The sequence below is a fragment of the Dendrobates tinctorius genome, unplaced genomic scaffold (genome assembly GCF_039654945.1).
Source record: "Dendrobates tinctorius isolate UK_male_01 unplaced genomic scaffold, ASM3965494v1 ptg000232l, whole genome shotgun sequence".
Taxonomy (NCBI): Eukaryota; Metazoa; Chordata; class Amphibia; order Anura; family Dendrobatidae; genus Dendrobates; species Dendrobates tinctorius.
The window spans coordinates 12,001,373-12,020,347 of NW_027361899.1; the positions used below are offsets into that span (position 1 = coordinate 12,001,373).

The window sequence follows — 18,975 nt, forward strand, 5'->3', positions numbered from 1 at the left end:
TCCGTCCTTCAGCGCTCATCATGTCCTCCCCCAAGAAGTCTCTTCTCGAGACATCCGAGCCCAGGCTCATACATCATGTTTTCATTATCATGTGAATGGCAGGGTGTGTGCGTCACCTACTTGGGGAACAGACGGTACCAAGGTGACCTATTGGAAGGAGACAAGGTGGCGAAGGTAGAGTGATGCTCGGGATCATGTTCTGCTGGGAATCCTTAGCTCTCGACACATATATGCACAGTATGTGACATATGCCAAGACCAAATGTCCCCCTTTATGACAGTGAAATTTCTTAATGCTAATTGCCCTATTACAGTAAAATAATGTGAACTAACTGTTTTAACTTTTTCTAGACCGCCCTAAGAATTTAAACAGCCGGATGGTCCACATATTACTCTGCAGTGACATTCTAAAATGTCACTGCAGAGTAAACAGCTGTACAAGATTGTGGAAGAGGAGGAAGCCGGCTGTGAGGGACGGCTGGACTCCCAATAGGGAAGATAGAAATGGTATATCACCATCTTGGCTGTAGTGATTGAGCACTGTGTATACAGTAAAAGAAGGGCTGACAGCGTCAGTAGCAGGAGATGCTGAGTCCTAATTGTTGTTTCTAGCCCCAAAATCTCACATGTATCTTACATAAAAATAATTGTTATGGAAATGGAACACATTTAGAAGTGTAACTTAATTTTCCTTCATGGACATGCATATGGCGAAAAAAAATGAATAAATTACACGAATGACCGAACTAGTAGAATTTTAGAGTTCTTAAAAGTACATGTGTGAAAAAAACAAAAATGTGCCTGGTTGTGAACGGTTCTGTAGTAGGAGGAAAAAAAACTAGAAGAAAAACAGCGCAATAGGGTTTTATCCGAGGGAGATAAAGATGTGAAATAAGGTTATACTAATCTCATTTAGTTATATATGAAAAATACTCCAAAAGAACATCCTTATTTCATTGTCTAGTAAAATACCTAAATAGTGCCTCATAAAGTCAAATATAATGGAGACGATTCTCAATATTATGAGAGAAAAGAGAACATAGAATCCAATTCCATTGCAAGCTATATAAATTTATTTGTCAAAGAGAAAGACACATATCAGAGATGCAGGATATTACAAAAAATCAAATAAAATGGGTAATCACATAAGGCCCGATACCAGAAAAAACAAGTGGGCAGCCTGTATTGGGTATGTATACCCAGACCAATACCACAGAATTAGAGAATTGTAAACAAAGATGCAACATTAATTATGAAATGGCATAGAATGAAATCTTTGTACCAACCTAACAGTATGCAATAGGACATATAAATGTACAAAGGTCACCAGTGGTAAGATATCACTTGGGCAGTATTATATCCTATGTAACGCCCAGATAAGTAATGCTGGTGATACCATTAAATGCTGCACTGGATGTAAACCAGCTAATATATCCTAACACTGAGTCAATACATCTTGACACTGAGTCAATGTAAGACTCAGTTATGTGCCATATCAATAGGGAGTAATGTAACATATAACAAAGCTGTGGGGAAGGTCTTAAGTGTGCTTAAATAAGCTGGATAAACATACCCATCATGTCCTGATGTGTGGCAGGCGCCGACTTGGGGCCGACTAGGGGTCACAAGTCGGCGCCTGCCACACATCAGGACATGATGGGTATGTTTATCCAGCTTATTTAAGCACACTTAAGACCTTCCCCACAGCTTTGTTATATGTTACATTACTCCCTATTGATATGGCACATAACTGAGTCTTACATTGACTCAGTGTCAAGATGTATTGACTCAGTGTTAGGATATATTAGCTGGTTTACATCCAGTGCAGCATTTAATGGTATCACCAGCATTACTTATCTGGGCGTTACATAGGATATAATACTGCCCAAGTGATATCTTACCACTGGTGACCTTTGTACATTTATATGTCCTATTGCATACTGTTAGGTTGGTACAAAGATTTCATTCTATGCCATTTCATAATTAATGTTGCATCTTTGTTTACAATTCTCTAATTCTGTGGTATTGGTCTGGGTATACATACCCAATACAGGCTGCCCACTTGTTTTTTCTGGTATCGGGCCTTATGTGATTACCCATTTTATTTGATTTTTTGTAATATCCTGCATCTCTGATATGTGTCTTTCTCTTTGACAAATAAATTTATATAGCTTGCAATGGAATTGGATTCTATGTTCTCTTTTCTCTCATAATCTAATTTAGTTATGTATACACAACATTTCCTAGATCCGGAAGAAGATAAGAAGAAAAAAAGAAAACAGAAGAAACATGCATTTGATTGTAAAAAAAATAATCTGTATAGATTTTATGGATTTGATTGTTCAATCTTTGGTATTTCAAAATGCGTCGACAGAGTGAAGAAGAACCGCAAATACTTTCTGTCTTGACTTGGATCTATCAGATGTGATACCAGCAGCGCAGATTATCTGCAAATCCTCCTTCTCTGTAGTTGGGAACTGTGACATGATGCTTTAGATTCTAAATTCCACGAATCTCAATCAGATTGAAAATTTGTATGTAAGATAACAGGAGCTGATCTGCAGTTCTCCGCAGCGGCCGCTACACATTGAACAGAGCTGTGAGGTCCTGACTCCATACATCCAGCCACCACCAGGGCTAAAAATCTGATATCAACATTATATGACTGGACAACCCCTTTAATCTATAGAGGATTGGTAGAAATCTCCTCTCATCTACCTGATGATCCCGGGGGACACTTTCCTCCTTCTCTGGCCGATCCTGGGAATATAGAGGACTGGGACATCTCTCCGGGGGATTTCTCGGACTGGATCCATCTATAGGAGATAACCGCAGTGACTGAATACATTGTCTATATGTGATGAGCAGATGATGGGGAATCTAGACGACTCTCAGACCTGTTCTCTACACCCCAGGAAGGTCTCCTCTTACCCGGAGATGTGATGGACCAGTGATCCTCCATCATGGCGTCCTTGTACAGATCCTGGTGTCCTTCTATATACTCCCACTCCTCCATGGAGAAATAGACGGTGACGTTCTGACACCTTATAGGAACCTGACACACACAATGACCCGTCATTAGCAGACCCCTCCCCCGGCGTTATTGTATAATGTCCCAGCATTCCCGGCAGCGCTCACCTCTCCGCTCAGCAGCTCAGTGATCCTATTGGTCAGTTCTAGGATCTTCTGCTCATGGATCAGTGAATGAGTTGGCGGCTCGGTGATGTCACTCGGGGTCCTGCTCCGCCCTCCTGACACACGGGGGGTCACACACTCCCCAGACGCCGTCTTCACTACTGTGTGATCCTGTGTATGGGGAGACGCCGATCACTACACAGAGGCCAAGAATCCTTCACCTTTCCCGTCATTTCCCTGCTTTATTCCTAGAGATCAGAGGGATGTGAAGCTCTCACCTCTCCAGTGATCCAGTAGATTATCTCCAGGGTGAGGTCTAATATCCGAGCCGCCATGTGGTCTCTGTCCTGCTCCATCCTCGGGGGGTCACTGATGGAGAGGACCATCGTCTAATAAAGGGAAATGTTATCTAGGAGTTTGTGTTCTTGATTCTCTGTGTTAATGACTTGACTTCTGACACCAGGTTTGAAGGGTAAATCACACACAACATTTCTCAGGAACGCTGCCAGACGCTGGTGTCAATATACAAAAAAGGATGAACTCTATTGTGCTAACGCATGTCAATGTGGAATATATGAAATATGAATAGAAATATGGGTTTTGAATATAAGGAAAAAATGAATGAGACGCTTTGCACAAAATATCCATAGCACTGTGCTAAAGTTTTTATGTTGTTTTGAAGGCAAAAAATGGTTGCAAAAAAATATTGTCCATTCACTTTGCATATCATTAATTGATAACAATAATCCATCAACACTTCTAGTTTGAATACTTTGCAGATTTTTTTCTACACCTGCCTAAAACATTTGCACACTACTAGACCTCCAACATCACCAACTCCACCTATCTCCCAGGACGCAAAGATAGCGATATCATCAACATCCTACCACCCTCTGTTATGAAAGAGTCACCGTAGGAGGCAAACACAAAAATAGTAGCTACGTCCAGAAAACCAGAGAAGTTGGCAGCTATCGGATTGCAGACCCCTGAACCTATCCACAACAACTAGCAGTAGCCGTGGGGGGTTCCTACGGTGCCCTAGACCCCTCGATCACAGCCGGAGAACTATATAGCCTAAAGACAGAAAGGGGAAAAACTAAACTGCCCCAGAGCAGACCCCAAAGCAATAGGCAGCCCCCAACATATAATGACGGTGAAGCAAGATGAGAACACTAACACAGATAGAAAGATAGGTTGAGCAAATGATGGGGCCCAAGCTAACTACATAGGACAGGATAGGAAAGCTGCTATCTGCCCTCCGCAAAAACCCTATCAAAATGAGCCAACCGACTGATAGGAAAAACAGGCCCTGAAGACGCTAGGCTTCAAAAAATACTATATCAGTACTCAGGTATTTTCTGAAGACAGAGCAAAAAGGAATTCAGCTCACCCAGCAGGGAATGGCAGAAATCCAGAAGAACAAAGTAAAATAAGGTCAAAACACAAATGCAAAAGAAGAGCAGAAAACTTAGCTTTAGAGGAGCAGGACTTCAGACTGGTCTCTAAGAATCCCTCAGAGAAATCACCCGCAGGGCAGAAGGGCGTCGGCAGCCTTATATCCAGTCCGTAACTCCACTCAGCCAGTCATCCTCATTAGGCTCAGGTGCTTGATAATCAGGCTCACTACCTTCCTTTACCAGAAGAGGGAGTTCACCAGACCTCAGTAGCAAAGGGGAAAATGAACTCACAACAGGTGCCCCATGATATATGTTGCCAGACGGGAATCCAGTATTTTCTCTACCTCATATTCCATGTTACCTTCAACCAATACAGGGTCTGGAGGTGCCACCCCAGGAACAACTGGTTCAACAAACCTCTTCAACAAGGACTTATGGAACACATTATGGATTTTAAATGTGACAGGAAGAGCCAAACGAAAAGAGACCGGATTAATAATCTCCAAAATCTTGTAAGGTCCAATGAATCTAGGCTTAAACTTAGGAGAAGCCACCTTCATAGCAATATTTTTTGATGATAACCACATCATATCACCAACCTTAAACTGGGGACCAATGGTCCTATGTCGGTTGGAAAACCGCTGGGCCTTTTCCTGGGAGAGAGATAACTTATCCACCACTTGGTCCCAGATCTGGTGCATTCTCTCCACCACAGTGTCAACACCTGGGCAGGCAGAAGGCTCCACCTGCCCTGAAGAAAATCGAGGATGAAACCCAAAGTTACAAAAAAAAGGTGACATCAAAGTGGCAGAACTAGCTCTATTATTTAAAGCAAATTCGGCCAAGGGCAAAAATGAAACCCAATCATCCTGATCAGCGGAAATAAAACATCTCAAACATGACTCCAAGGTCTGGTTTGTTCTCTCTGTCTGCCCATTGGTCTGAGGGTGAAAAGCAGAGGAGAAGGACAACTGAATTCCCAGCTTGGAACAGAAAGTCCTCCAAAATCTAGACACAAACTGAACTCCTCTGTCAGATACAATGTTCTCAGGAATCCCGTGCAAGCGAACCACCTGTTGCAAAAACAGGGGCACCAACTCAGAGGAAGACGGTAACTTAGGAAGTGGTACAAGATGAACCATCTTAGAGAACCTATCACAAATCACCCAAATAACAGTCATTCTTTGAGAGACAGGCATATCAGAGATGAAATCCATTGAAATATGGGTCCATGGCCTCCTGGGGACCGGCAAAGGCATCAACAACCCACTAGCGCGAGAACAAGATTTAGACCGAGACCACAGGACTGCACAAAATTCCTGACATCATGAGACAAGGCGGGCCACCAAAAAGACCGACTCACAAGATCTCTAGTACCAAAAATACCTGGATGACCAGCCAATGCAGAGCAATGAACTTCAGACATCACTCTCTTCTTCCACTGGTCAGGAACATACAACTTTCCACTGGGACAACGCTCAGGTTTGTCCTCCTGGAACTCTTCCAGAGCACGTCTCAAATCGGACGAGATGGCAGAAAGAACTACCCCTTCGCCTAAGATGGTAGCAGGCTTGGTCACCACAGGAGAATCAGCAAAGAAGCTCCTAGAGAGGGCGTCTGCCTTGACATTCTTAGTTCCAGGAAGAAAAGAGACCACAAAATCAAAACGTGTAAAAAACAAGGCCCACCTAGCCTGTCTAGGGTTCAAGCGTTTAGCCGACTCTAGGTAAATCAAATTCTTGTGGTCAGTGAGGACCACGACTTGATGTTTAGCTCCCTCCAACCAATGTCTCCACTCCTCAAATGCCCATTTCATGGCCAACAGTTCCCGATTCCCCACATCATAGTTACGTTCAGATGGAGAGAACTTTCGGGAAAAGAAAGCACAGGGATTCATTTTAGATGTTACAGGATCCTTTTGGGACAAAACAGCTCCTGCACCAATCTCAGAAGCATCCACCTCTACCTGGAACGGGAGTGAGACATCAGGTTGCCGCAAAACCGGGGCGGAGGTGAATCTTCGCTTCAGCTCCTGAAAGGAAGAAACAGCCTCCGGAGACCAATTTAACACATCACCACCCTTGTTAGTCAAATCAGTCAATGGCTTGGCAATACTAGAAAATGTTGCTATAAATTTCCGATAAAAATTAGCAAAACCCAAAAACTTCTGGAGGGCCTTCAAAGAAGTAGGCTGAACCCAATCGTGAATGGCCTGTACCTTGGCCGGGTCCATTTCAATAGTTGACGGAGACAAAAGAAATCCCAAAAAAGAAATCCTCTGTAATCCAAAAAGGCATTTCGATCCTTTGACATACAGGGAATTCTCCCTCAAGATCCGGAACACAGTCCGAATATGTTCCACATGAGAATCCCAATCCTTGGAGAAGATCAAAATATCATCCAGATAGATAATCAAAAATTTATCGACAAAGTCTCGGAAAATATCGTTCATGAAGCACTGGAAGACAGAAGGGGCATTAGTGAGCCCAAAAGGCATCACCAGGTACTCAAAATGTCCCTCCGGAGTATTAAACGCCGTCTTCCATTCATCCCCATGCTTAATGCGGATAAGATTATACGCCCCCCTGAGGTCAAGCTTGGTAAACCAGCAAGCACCTTTAACTCTAGAGAATAGGTCCGAAATCAGGGGTAACGGATACTGATATTTAACAGTAATTTTGTTGAGGGCACGATAATCAATACAAGGTCTTAATGATCCATCCTTTTTGGCCACAAAAAAAAAACCGGCACCTAAGGGTGACGAGGATGGTCTAATATGACCCTTCTCCAACGCCTCCTTAATATAGGATCGCATAGCCTCGTGCTCGGGTACAGATAAATTGAAGAGCCGACCCTTGGGAAATTTACACCCCGGGCTCAGTTCAATTGCACAGTCATAACTCCTATGAGGAGGCAAAGACGCAGACTCATTCTCACTAAATACATCATAAAAGTCCGCCAAATAGTCAGGAACATCATGCGACTGAGGAGAGGTGGAAAACACCGGAGCCTCACTAAAGGCACACCGACAACCCCAACTCACCACAGACACAGATTTCCAATCCAAAACTGGATTATGAATTTGTAACCAGGGAAACCCCAGAACAATGGTATCATGCAGATTATGCAACACCAAAAATCTGCAATTTTCTTGATGGTCTGGGGCGACCCGCATTACCACCTGGGTCCAAAACTGAGGTTTATTTTTTGCCAAAGGGGTAGCATCAATCCCCCTCAAAGGGATAGGCGTCTGCAGAGGTGTCATCGGAAATCCACAACGTTTAGCAAAATCCAAGTCCATTAGGTTTAGGGCTGCTCCCGAATCCACAAAAGCCTTGGCGGAAAATGTGGACAGGGAGCAGATCAGAGTAATTGCCAGAAGAAACTTAGGTTGAACACCTCCAACAGAAAACGTGTGTGCAAAGCGTTTCTCTCGTTTAGGACAGACAGAAATAATATGCGAGGCATCTCCACAGAAAAAACACAGCTTATTACGCCTTCTGAACTCCTGACGCTGCTCCCTGGACAGAACTCTATCACATTGCATAAGTTCAGACATTTGTTCAACAGGTGGCAGCGTTTCCCGTATAATTTTACGTTCACGTAAACGCCGATCAACCTGAATGGCTAATGACATAGAATCGTCCAGACCAGAGGGAACAGGAAATCCCACCATAGTATCTTTTACGGCTTCTGACAAACCCTTCCGAAAGAGAGCAGCCAAGGCACTATCATTCCAGGTAGTAAGGACCGCCCACTTTCGGAATTTTTGACAGTACAATTCTGCAGAATCTCGACCCTGGTTCAATGCCAGCAGGGTCTTTTCAGCCTGATCAATAGCATTAGGTTCGTCATACAACAGTCCCAAGGCTTGAAAAAACGCATCTACATCAGTCAGAACAGGATCATCTGGTTTCAAAGAAAACGCCCAATCCTGGGGATCGCCACGCAGCAAAGAGATGACAATTTTAACCTGCTGCGCGGAGCTCCCTGACGAATTAGGCTTCAAGGCAAAAAATAATTTACAATTATTTTTGAAATTCAAAAATTTAGACCGATCCCCAAAAAATACATCAGGTGTAGTGATCTTTGGTTCAGCAGCATGTGAATGAGCAAGGTAGGTGGAAATTCCCTGCACTTCCGCAGCGAGCTGCTCCACACGATGAGACAATTGCTTTATCTCCATTGAGAGAAAAAAAAAAAAAATTCCCCCTACGGCCTCAGAGATATAGAGGAAAAAATATACACACTTTTTTTTTTTTTTTTACAATTCTTTCCTGCTATTGAGTACCCTAGGATCTGCGGTAAGGCGGGTGATTCTGTTATGAAAGAGTCACCGTAGGAAGCAAACACAAAAATAGTAGCTACGTCCAGAAAACCAGAGAGGTTGGCAGCTATCGGATTGCAGACCCCTGAACCTATCCACAACAACTAGCAGTAGCCGTGGGGGGTTCCTACGGTGCCCTAGACCCCTCGATCACAGCCGGAGAACTATATAGCCTAAAGACAGAACGGGGAAAAACTAAACTGCCCAGAGCAGACCCCAAAGCAATAGGCAGCCCCCAACATATAATTAAGGTGAAGCAAGATGAGAACACTAACAGATAGAAAGATAGGTTGAGCAAATGATGGGGCCCAAGCTAACTACATAGGACAGGATAGGAAAGCTGCTATCTGCCATCCGCAAAAACCCTATCAAAATGAGCCAACCGACTGATAGGAAAAACAGGCCCTGAAGACGCTAGGCTTCAAAAAATACTATATCAGTACTCAGGTATTTTCTGAAGACAGAGCAAAAAGGAATTCAGCTCATCCAGCAGGGAATGGCAGAAATCCAGAAAAACAAGGTCAAAACACAAATGCAAAAGAAGAGCAGAAAACTTAGCTTTAGAGGAGCAGGACTTCAGACTGGTCTCTAAGAATCCCTCAGAGAAATCACCCGCAGGGCAGAAGGGCGTCGGCAGCCTTATATCCAGTCCGTAACTCCACTCAGCCAGTCATCCTCATTAGGCTCAGGTGCTTGATAATCAGGCTCACTACCTTCCTTTACCAGAAGAGGGAGTTCATCAGACCTCAGTAGCAAAGGGGAAAATGAACTCACAACAACCCTCAGAGTGGCTCCGGATGCAGCCCTCTCCATCCTAACACCCGAAAATGGTCAGCTTCCTCCCAGTCAACACAAATAACAGTGGGTTCAAAAGACAACCATGGCGAACACCAGACCTAATTTCAAAAGAGCAACCAATCTGACCGTGGACAAGCAGGAAACTTTTTTCCTGTGTATAAAGTAAGGTGTTAAGGCAAACAAAGCCTCATAGCAGGCCATACCTCAGAAGGCTAAAGCAAAGTAATTTATGGTTAACCTGACCAAACATCTTTGCCTGATCCAATAACAGGAAGTGACCAGTGACCGGCCCTGCTATGCTGCACTGCCCTCTGGACAAGCAGAACAGCACAAAACATACTGCTGCCTGGAGCAAAGAAATGCTGAATCTCAGAAAGGAGTCAGGGTGCAAACCTCACCAGCTAATTAAAAAGTGTCTGGGCCATAACCTTATTGTTTGTATTAAAGGGAATGTGTCACCTACTTTTCGCATATAAGATGCGCCACCGCCATCAGGGGCTTATCTGCAGCATTCTGCAATGCATTCTATAATGCTGTAGATAAGCCCCCCGATGTAACCTGAAAGAGAAGAAAAACGAGTTATATTATCCTCATCCGGGGGCAGTCCGGTCCGATGGTTGTCGCAGGTCTGGGTCCGGCGCCTCCCATCTTCTAGCGATGATGTCCTCTTCCTTGCTTCTGGCGTGGCTTCTGCGCAGGCGTAATTCTCTGCCCTGTTGAGTAAAGTACTGCACTGCACAGGTGCCAGACCTCTCGGACCTTTCCCGGCGCCCTCGCACGGCTGTACTCTGCTCTCCCCTCAACAGGGCAGAGTAGTAAGCCTGCGCCGGAGCCGCGACGGGAAGCAAAGAAGAGGACGTCATCGCTAGAAAATGGGAGGACCCAGACCGCAACACCCATCAGATCCGGACTGCCCTCCCTGTGAGTATAACTCGTTTTCTTATCTTTCAGGTTACATCGGGGGCTTATCTACAGCATTACAGAATGCATTACAGAAAGCTGTAGATAAGCCCCTGATGGCGGTGGCTGCATCTTATATATGAAAAAATAAGAAATGTTATGTGACCCCAAAACTCAATATGAGACAGGGCATGATCAATTATCAGAATTATCAAATCAGATGTTCTCATTGACTTTAGCAAATTGCCCAAGGAAGGCACTCATTAAATGCTTCCATTTGAAGGGGAACCAAGAAGCCCTTAAAGGTCTTATAGAATTCATATGTTAAGTCATCTGCACTTGAATTTTTTTTTGCCTATGCCCATGAATCTCCAGTCTCAGCTTCTCTTCTCTGATAACATCTGTCAATATGGCAAGAGAGAGGTCATCTCCAGTATTAGTGCTTCTTCGAAGAGAGAGGAGATGAGCCTCTAAAAGCCTCTTCCCGTCCAAGGGTCTCTATATTACACAGAAAATACAAAATTAAACATCAATGGACTGGGCTCCATTTCTGCTATATGCCACTTTTGTGGTATAAATCACAGTAAATCTGTCGGGACAAACTAGGCTCCTCGCCCTCCTGAAATCTAACACACTGTTGTCACACACAAATAACAAGGAGGGTGTTAGGATCTCATCCTGAGCAGGAGACTTCTGGTCTCACCAAACTTGGTACCCTTCCCTGACAATGCTATCAACCAAGTCAATGACCCAATCTTACCTACCTACATATGCAACTGCAGAATACAAGTTCTGGTTCATGGAATCCAAGCCATTGTGCTGCAAAGACGAGATCAACAGAGGCTCTTAGGCAGCATCCAGAGTTCCTAACCACTTCACCGCTCACAGTGGAGACAGCAGTGCCAGATCACCAGGGTTGGTTGCCCACTGCCGAGTGTGACGAGTGTCAGCCTACGCTGACTCGTTTTTCCTTTTAGAGTGGACCCTCTGGGCCGTGGCGCCCAACCACCTAGGGCGAGCGAACCTAGTGAGAACCCACCCCCTGTACAGGGAGTGTCAGGGGCAAGACCAAGGGGGAGAGCCACCACGGCAGCTGGACCAGACGGCCAGCTCAGGGAGACACTATTGAGTGTCAGGCCACAGGACGAACAGGATACGAAACATAAAGCAAAGTCACAGGATTTCTTCAGCAAACGTGGTTACACACTTTAATCAGATACAAGACAAAAACAGAGAATCAGATACAGGGCACCAACGGTGAAACACGGCAAGGTGCGTGCAAGGGCACGCCAAATGTTCCAGACATAACACGTGCAGAAAACATACCGGAGTCCAGGGCAGGGTACATGTCACACCAGAGTTCCTAGGAGGGATGCATGCTAGGACACGCTAGAGTCCAAGACAAGGTGTGCGCCGAGAGACACGCCAGAGTCCAAGGCAGGGTGCGTGCAAGGAGACACGCCAGGGTCCAAAGCAAGTGCGAAGGCATCGGGCTCCAGAAGACTGGCAAGGACTGACAGGATCCAGGCATCAGGATGCAGTCATCAGGTTCCAGACCCCTGGCAGGGGTCGGCAGGCTTCGGGAATCCGGCAGACAAACCAGGAGACGAGGCAGAGTGCATGCTAGGAGCCACGCCAGGGTTCGAGGCAGGGTGCATGCTAGGAGACACGCCAGAATCAGGTTCAAGGACGGAGGCCTGCGCATGCCGAGGGGCATGCCAGGGACAGGTACAAGGACGGAGGCCTGCGCGTGTAGAGGGACACGCCAGGGACAGGTACAAGGACGGAGGCCTGCGCATGTAGAGGGACACGCCAGGGACAGGTACAAGGACGGAGGCCTGCACGTGTAGAGGGACACGCCAGGGACAGGTACAAGGACGGAGGCCTGCGCATGTAGAGGGACACGCCAGGGACAGGTACAAGGACGGAGGCCTGCGCGTGTAGAGGGACACGCCAGGGACAGGTACAAGGACGGAGGCCTGCGTGTGTAGAGGGACACGCCAGGGACAGGTACAAGGACGGAGGCCTGCGCGTGTAGAGGGACACGCCAGGGACAGGTACAAGGACGGAGGCCTGCGCGTGTAGAGGGACACGCCAGGGACAGGTACAAGGACGGAGGCCTGCGCGTGTAGAGGGACACGCCAGGGACAGGTACAAGGACGGAGGCCTGCGCGTGTAGAGGGACACGCCAGGGACAGGTACAAGGACGGAGGCCTGCGCGTGTAGAGGGACACGCCAGGGACAGGTACAAGGACGGAGGCCTGTGCGTGTAGAGGGACACGCCAGGGACAGGTTTAGAGCAGAGTCCTGCGCGTGCAAAGGAACACGCCAGGGTCAGGTTCAAGGATGGAGGCCTGCGCGTGCAGAGGGCACGCCAGGGACAGGCACAAGGACGGAGGCCTGCGCGTGTAGAGGGACACGCCAAGGACAGGTTCAGAGCAGAGTCCTGCGCGTGCAAAGGAACACGCCAGGGTCAGGTTCAAGGATGGAGGCCTGCGCGTGCACAGGGCACGCCAGGGACAGGTACAAGGACGGAGGCCTGCGCGTGTAGAGGGACACGCCAGGGACAGGGTTCGAGACAAGGTACAGAATAGGACCTGTGCGTGCTAGAGGGCACGACAGGGTACATGGCAAAACCTGCGCGTACTTTTATAGAAGCACGGGGAGGTATGCCAAGGGCAGGCGAGGACCTGCGCATGCTACAGAGAGCACGTAGAGCACAGTGCAGAAACAGCGTGAAGTGCAAGGAAGCACAGAGAGCACGGCTGGAGCACTGGCTAGCTGATTGGTCTGCAGCACTAACAGGCGGGCAAGATTCCAGCGAACCTGGCTGAGGCATAGCAGGCAACACAGCTGTCACTGACCGACGAGCACGGCTGAGGCACAAGCAGGAGGCTAGGAAGTCTAGGCGCATGCAAAGGGCACACGAAGCAAAGCAAGACAAGAAACAAGGAAGAGATAGGTAGGTACGGAACACGGAGCGGAAACTTAGGCAGAGACACAGAGTCAGATCAGAGCGAGAACAGAGCTAGCAGCGGAGCGTAGGCCGAACCCCAGAGCCGGACCAAGGCAGAGCCTTGGGACTAGCGTGGAAATGTGCAAGAGAGCACAATAGGACAGTGTGCGGAAAACCAGGCAGAGACAAGAAACATGAAAAGCACTACAAGGCTCAGAATAGCAAAGACCAGACATGGCGAAACAGGCAAAGGCAAAGAACAGCGGAAGTACTACAAGGCAAAGCAAGGCAAGGACAAACATGACACAAGAGACAACACAAGACATGGCACGAGACAGGAGGCAGAGTACAAGCACAGAGCGTGTGCAGAGACGCACGACAGGGCAAAGTGCAGGGGCACAGAATACAGAGAGCGACCGAGCAGACCAAGCAGCCATGCAGGGAAGCAACACGATACTCAGGCCCTGACCATAGGGAGGGGTGGTCTGATATAGCACCATAGCACCAGTACTTCTGGGTCAGGACCAGGGAGGGACTTTGGGTTCAGATCCTCCAGGATCATAGAGAGCATTGCTAGAACAGCCTGGGTAGAACCATAGAGGAGGTCACATGATCAGGGGTTTCCAGGAATACAGCGGATTGCAGAATCAGAGCAGGACTGGAACATAGGAAGGGTCACATGATCAGGGGTTTCCAGGAATACAGAGGATTACAGAGACGGATGGTTACCCAGCAACAGCGTGCAGCTATGAGGTAAGGTGCGCGTGCACACTGCTCCAGGCATCTTGCGGCATGACAGACATGGCGGACATGACAGACTTGGCGGACATGACAGACATGGCGGACATGACACCGAGCCTTTGATCTTTTCAGCCCTGCAGCCAAGCCTGTCATATTCTCCTTGTGCCTGATTCCTTTGATATCTTAACATTCCTCCTCTTACCCTCTGAGCCCACTTCAGAGAGGAGGCTGGGAAAGTTAAAGGGGGCGCACAGGGTGGGTAACAGAGACCAGTCTCATCTCCTCTTTTGTTGATTTCTCTCCCTTTTTATTCTTTTTTCTTCTTTTCAGCCATACCTGAGACTCGAGCTAACGAATTTGAACAGTAAATTCACAACCATAATTGTCATTATCATCAATATCGCTTTCTGAAGAAAAAGGTATCAATACTTGCTTTGAGAAAAGATCCTCAGACGCCATCTTCCCTGCTGCTTGTTCGCCTCTTTTGTCTTCTGCAGGCTTTGGTCCGTAACATTTAGAGGCATTTGTTAGAAGGGTCCCGTCCATGATGCAGTCTCTCATCTGTAATCTTAGTCTCCTCTCTCTGACTCTGAACCAGAGCTGTGAGGTTCGGCTTTTGTAAGGCTAAATCCATTTCTCAAAGCTGCAACAAGGTCTTTCTAAATTATGGAGATTACCCAGGACCCTGCCGCCAAATGCGCGGATTAACTTCCCGGTGTGCGCCTTGTCACAAATCCTACTCCTGACCCTTCTGGAGTAAGAATTGTGGCTTTGTGATCGCTAACACTCATCATGAATTTAAACAGTGTCTGTCATCATCCTGGCATCCCGCCTGAGCTCTACCTATTTGTGGGAGAATCTTGTATGAAGATGCAAAGTTTAGGAGCAGCTCCGAGTTCCACCTGCATTTTTCGACTTTTCAAAGCTTTTACACTAGAATTCTGGTGTGAAAACTTTGATGAATTGGACCCTTAGATTTTAAGATGAAAGCTAGTGATGAGCGAGCGTGCTCGGACAATGTGTTACCTGAGCATGCTCGGGTGTCATCCAAGTAACCTGGGCGAGCTCGAATAATATGTTCAAGTCCCTGCGGCTGCACGTTGTGCGGCACTTAGACAGGACACCAAAGTTACTCAGATAACAGCCGAGCATGCTCAGACACGATATGCGAGCACGTTCGCTCATCACTAATGATAACTTTAAAATCCTGCAGATTGCGATGTGATTAATTATGTGTGGGATATGCAGGAAATTCAAATCTGATTCATTGAGACTGCACAGGGCACCTTAGAGGGTTAATAGGATTTCCTGTACAAGTTCATGATGACCTTTGACACTCTCAATGCAGGAATGAATGTGTCGCATGGATTTATGTCTTTTCACATCAATTAAGGAATTTGCTCCTAAGACCTTGTGGGGGCATCATAACACATTAGGAGACCCCAATCAGAGGACAATAAAATATTGAGACTCCTTATCTATGAACTGGTCCAATATTTATGTTTTTCCCTCTCTCATAATGATAGTTCTGCTTCATGTCACTTGTCTTATCTATTGCATTTTTTCTGTGTATAAATATGTGATTCTTCAGATTTTGTATTAGTCTTTGCCTGATGAAGAGACCTGAGGAGTCTCAAAAGCTTGCAATGTGTTACCATCTTTTCAGTTAGCCATTAAAAGGTATCAACCACTGAGGACTCTCAATTCTGAATATTCTTCTAGGATTTCCTGGTAACTTCTTGCTGCCATATTCCACAGCACCCTTGAGAATCCTTGTAGTGTTCATACTTTGATGGGTCAGAGCTACTTTGGGAGCACAAGGTGGGGTTTACACAATATCAGGCAAGTGTTTTTAATGCTATGGCTGATTAGCGTATACTCCACAGTGGTTGGAGATTAATGGAAACTTCATTACATCAACATATAGAGGATTTGTACCTGATGATCCCGGGGGACATTTTCCTCCTTCTCTGGCCGATCCTGGGAATACAGAGGACTGGGACATCTCTCCAGGGGATTTCTCGGACTGGATCCATCTATAGGAGATAACCGCAGAGACTGAATACATTGTCTACATGTGATGAGCAGATGATGGGGAATCTAGACGACTCTCAGACCTGTTCTCTGCACCCCAGGAAGGTCTCCTCTTACCCGGAGATGTGATGGACCGGTGATCCTCCATCATGGCGTCCTTGTACAGATCCTGGTGTCGTTCTATATACTCCCACTCCTCCATGGAGAAATAGACGGTGACGTCCTGACACCTTATAGGAACCTGACACACACAATGACCCGTCATTAGCAGACCCCTCCCCCGGCGTTACTGTATAATGTCCCAGCATTCCCGGCAGCGCTCACCTCTCCGCTCAGCAGCTCAGTGATCCTATTGGTCAGTTCTAGGATCTTCTGCTCATGGATCAGTGAATGAGGTGGAGGCTCGGTGATGTCACTCGGGGTCTGGCTCCGCCCTCCTGACACACGGGGGGTCACACACTCCCCAGACGACGTCCTCACTACCGTGTGATCCTGTGTATGGGGAGACGCCGATCACTACACAGAGGCCAAGAATCCTTCACCTTTCCCGTAATTTCCCTGCTATATTCCTAGAGATCAGAGTGATGTGATGTGAAGCTCTCACCTCTCCAGTGATCCAGTAGATTATCTCCAGGGTGAGGTCTAATATCCGAGCCGCCATGTGGTCTCTGCCCTGCTCCATCCTCGGGGGGTCACTGATGGAGAGGACCATCATCTACTAAGGGTCCTGTACATAAGGAACCTAGGAAAATTCGGTGAAAATCTCATGTGAAATAATCTTTTACTTGACAGATAGTAACGAGACTGTGCGGCTCCTATTCAGAACTTTATAATAGCGCCCCCTATGTAAAATCAGATCCCAGAGAAGAGAGAAAAGTCCGACATATCTCTCCTCGCTCAGAGCTTCTTTAGTTTTTAGGGTCCTAAACATAATTCCTGGCCTCAACAAGTGTCAGGGCTTTAGATCCTGTCCTACCGAGACCTCATATGACAAAGTCCTGAATACGTGAATAACCCTGTAAGTCTGATACCATAAGCCACACACAGAGAAGAAGACACCGCTGACACATGGTCACCACAAGATCATGACTGCTCCTAGGCCGCAGTGAAAGATGTAACTGAACACGTCCAATAGCTGAAGTCCTACAAGAAACATGGAGTATAAGTCCAAAATGTATCATACAAATTCATTGTATTTAACAAGAAAAGCCTAAAAGAACTTTACGCACAATATATATGGGAAAGTCAAAATAGAGAAGAAAGGGCTGCAGGTCACCTATAGAAGAAGGATCAGAAACCAAGAAGAGGAGGAAGAGAGAGCAGAACATGGAGGACAAGTGTCAGGTACCCGAGCGCTCACTGCTGTGGGGACAGGACCTGCGGAGACAAACACGGGAGAGACGTGGGAAATGGTAGAGGCCATAGGACCTTCCATGACATCACATGACAGGAAGTGATGCAGCATAGCTCCTCCCCTCTGACTGATCACATGACCATGACATCACCGAAGGTCCTGCGGTCACTGGGATACAACAAACACCCCGCAGAAGCCCCGGTGACCGCTGAAATCTGACCAGTGTCACTTTATGTGGTAATAACTCTGGAACGCTTCAACCAATCCCAGTGATTCTGAGAATGTTTTCTCGTGACGCATTATACTTTATGATAATGGTAAATTTAGATCGCTATGTTTTGTGTTTATTTATAAAAAAAATCAGAAACTTTAAAAAAAAACAAAAACAGTTTTCAACCTTTGAATAATTATCCCTTTAATCCAGAGAGTCATACCACAGAAAAACATTAATAACATTTGTCACCTGTCTGCTTTACATCAGCACCATTTGTAGCCATCGATCCACCAAACCACAGCATGACCAGCACTACCATCGCCTACTGTACCCTCACCCATCCCTGGCAGACTGTGAGCCCTCGCGGGCAGGGTCCTCTCTCCTCCTGGACCAGTCGTGACTTGTATTGTTCAGGATTACTGTACTTATTTTTTATTATGTACACCCCTCCTCACATGTAAAGCGCCATGGAATAAATGCCTCTATAATAATAAATAATAATAATAATTCGTAAAATGTTATTTTATTGTGTTAGCCTTTTAGGAGGTTTAACCTCTTTCTGACATATGACATATTATTCCGTCCATGTGCCCTGGCCCTTAATGCCCTTGGACGGTGATAGTACGTCATAGGTGATCAGCCGTGATCACGGGTGGAGCATGGCTGATCGCAGCCGGGTGTCAGCTGATTCTCACAGCTGACACCCCGCACAGACCGCTGCCGGCACTTTAACCCCCGGAAGACTGCGATCAAACATGATCGCAGCGTTCCGGTGCCGGCAGAGGGGCTGTCAGCTGTGACAGCCCCTCTGCCTTTTGATCGGGGACCCCACAGCACAACGCGGGGTCCTGATCGCTCCCATGGCAACCTGATGTCGTCATGATGACATCCGGGTTACCAGAGCTCAGAGACTTCCCGTCATGCGCAGTGCAGAGTGCAGCGCCGACAGCTTATACGGCATGCAGATCTGCATGCTATAGAAGCGATCAACCTGCACAAAATGAGCATCCCATAGTGGGACAAGGTGTAAAACATAGAATGAAATAAAAAAAAATTAAATAATTGTAAAAATATTTTAAAAAATAATAAAAAAAAATCAATATTTATTATATCATTAAAT

At 46.5% G+C, this 18,975-nt stretch overlaps 1 protein-coding gene across 1 annotated transcript in view; it reads right to left on the bottom strand.

Moving 5' to 3' along the window:
- LOC141060147 (uncharacterized) overlaps window positions 1-18,975 on the bottom strand; it is a 142,051-nt gene that overhangs the window by 88,144 nt on the left and 34,932 nt on the right. The window contains 8 exon segments of the mRNA XM_073556426.1: window positions 2,718-2,815; window positions 2,931-3,054; window positions 3,138-3,305; window positions 3,413-3,523; window positions 16,192-16,289; window positions 16,405-16,528; window positions 16,612-16,779; window positions 16,892-17,002. Coding sequence (XP_073412527.1) covers window positions 2,718-2,815; window positions 2,931-3,054; window positions 3,138-3,305; window positions 3,413-3,523; window positions 16,192-16,289; window positions 16,405-16,528; window positions 16,612-16,779; window positions 16,892-17,002 — 1,002 coding nt within the window.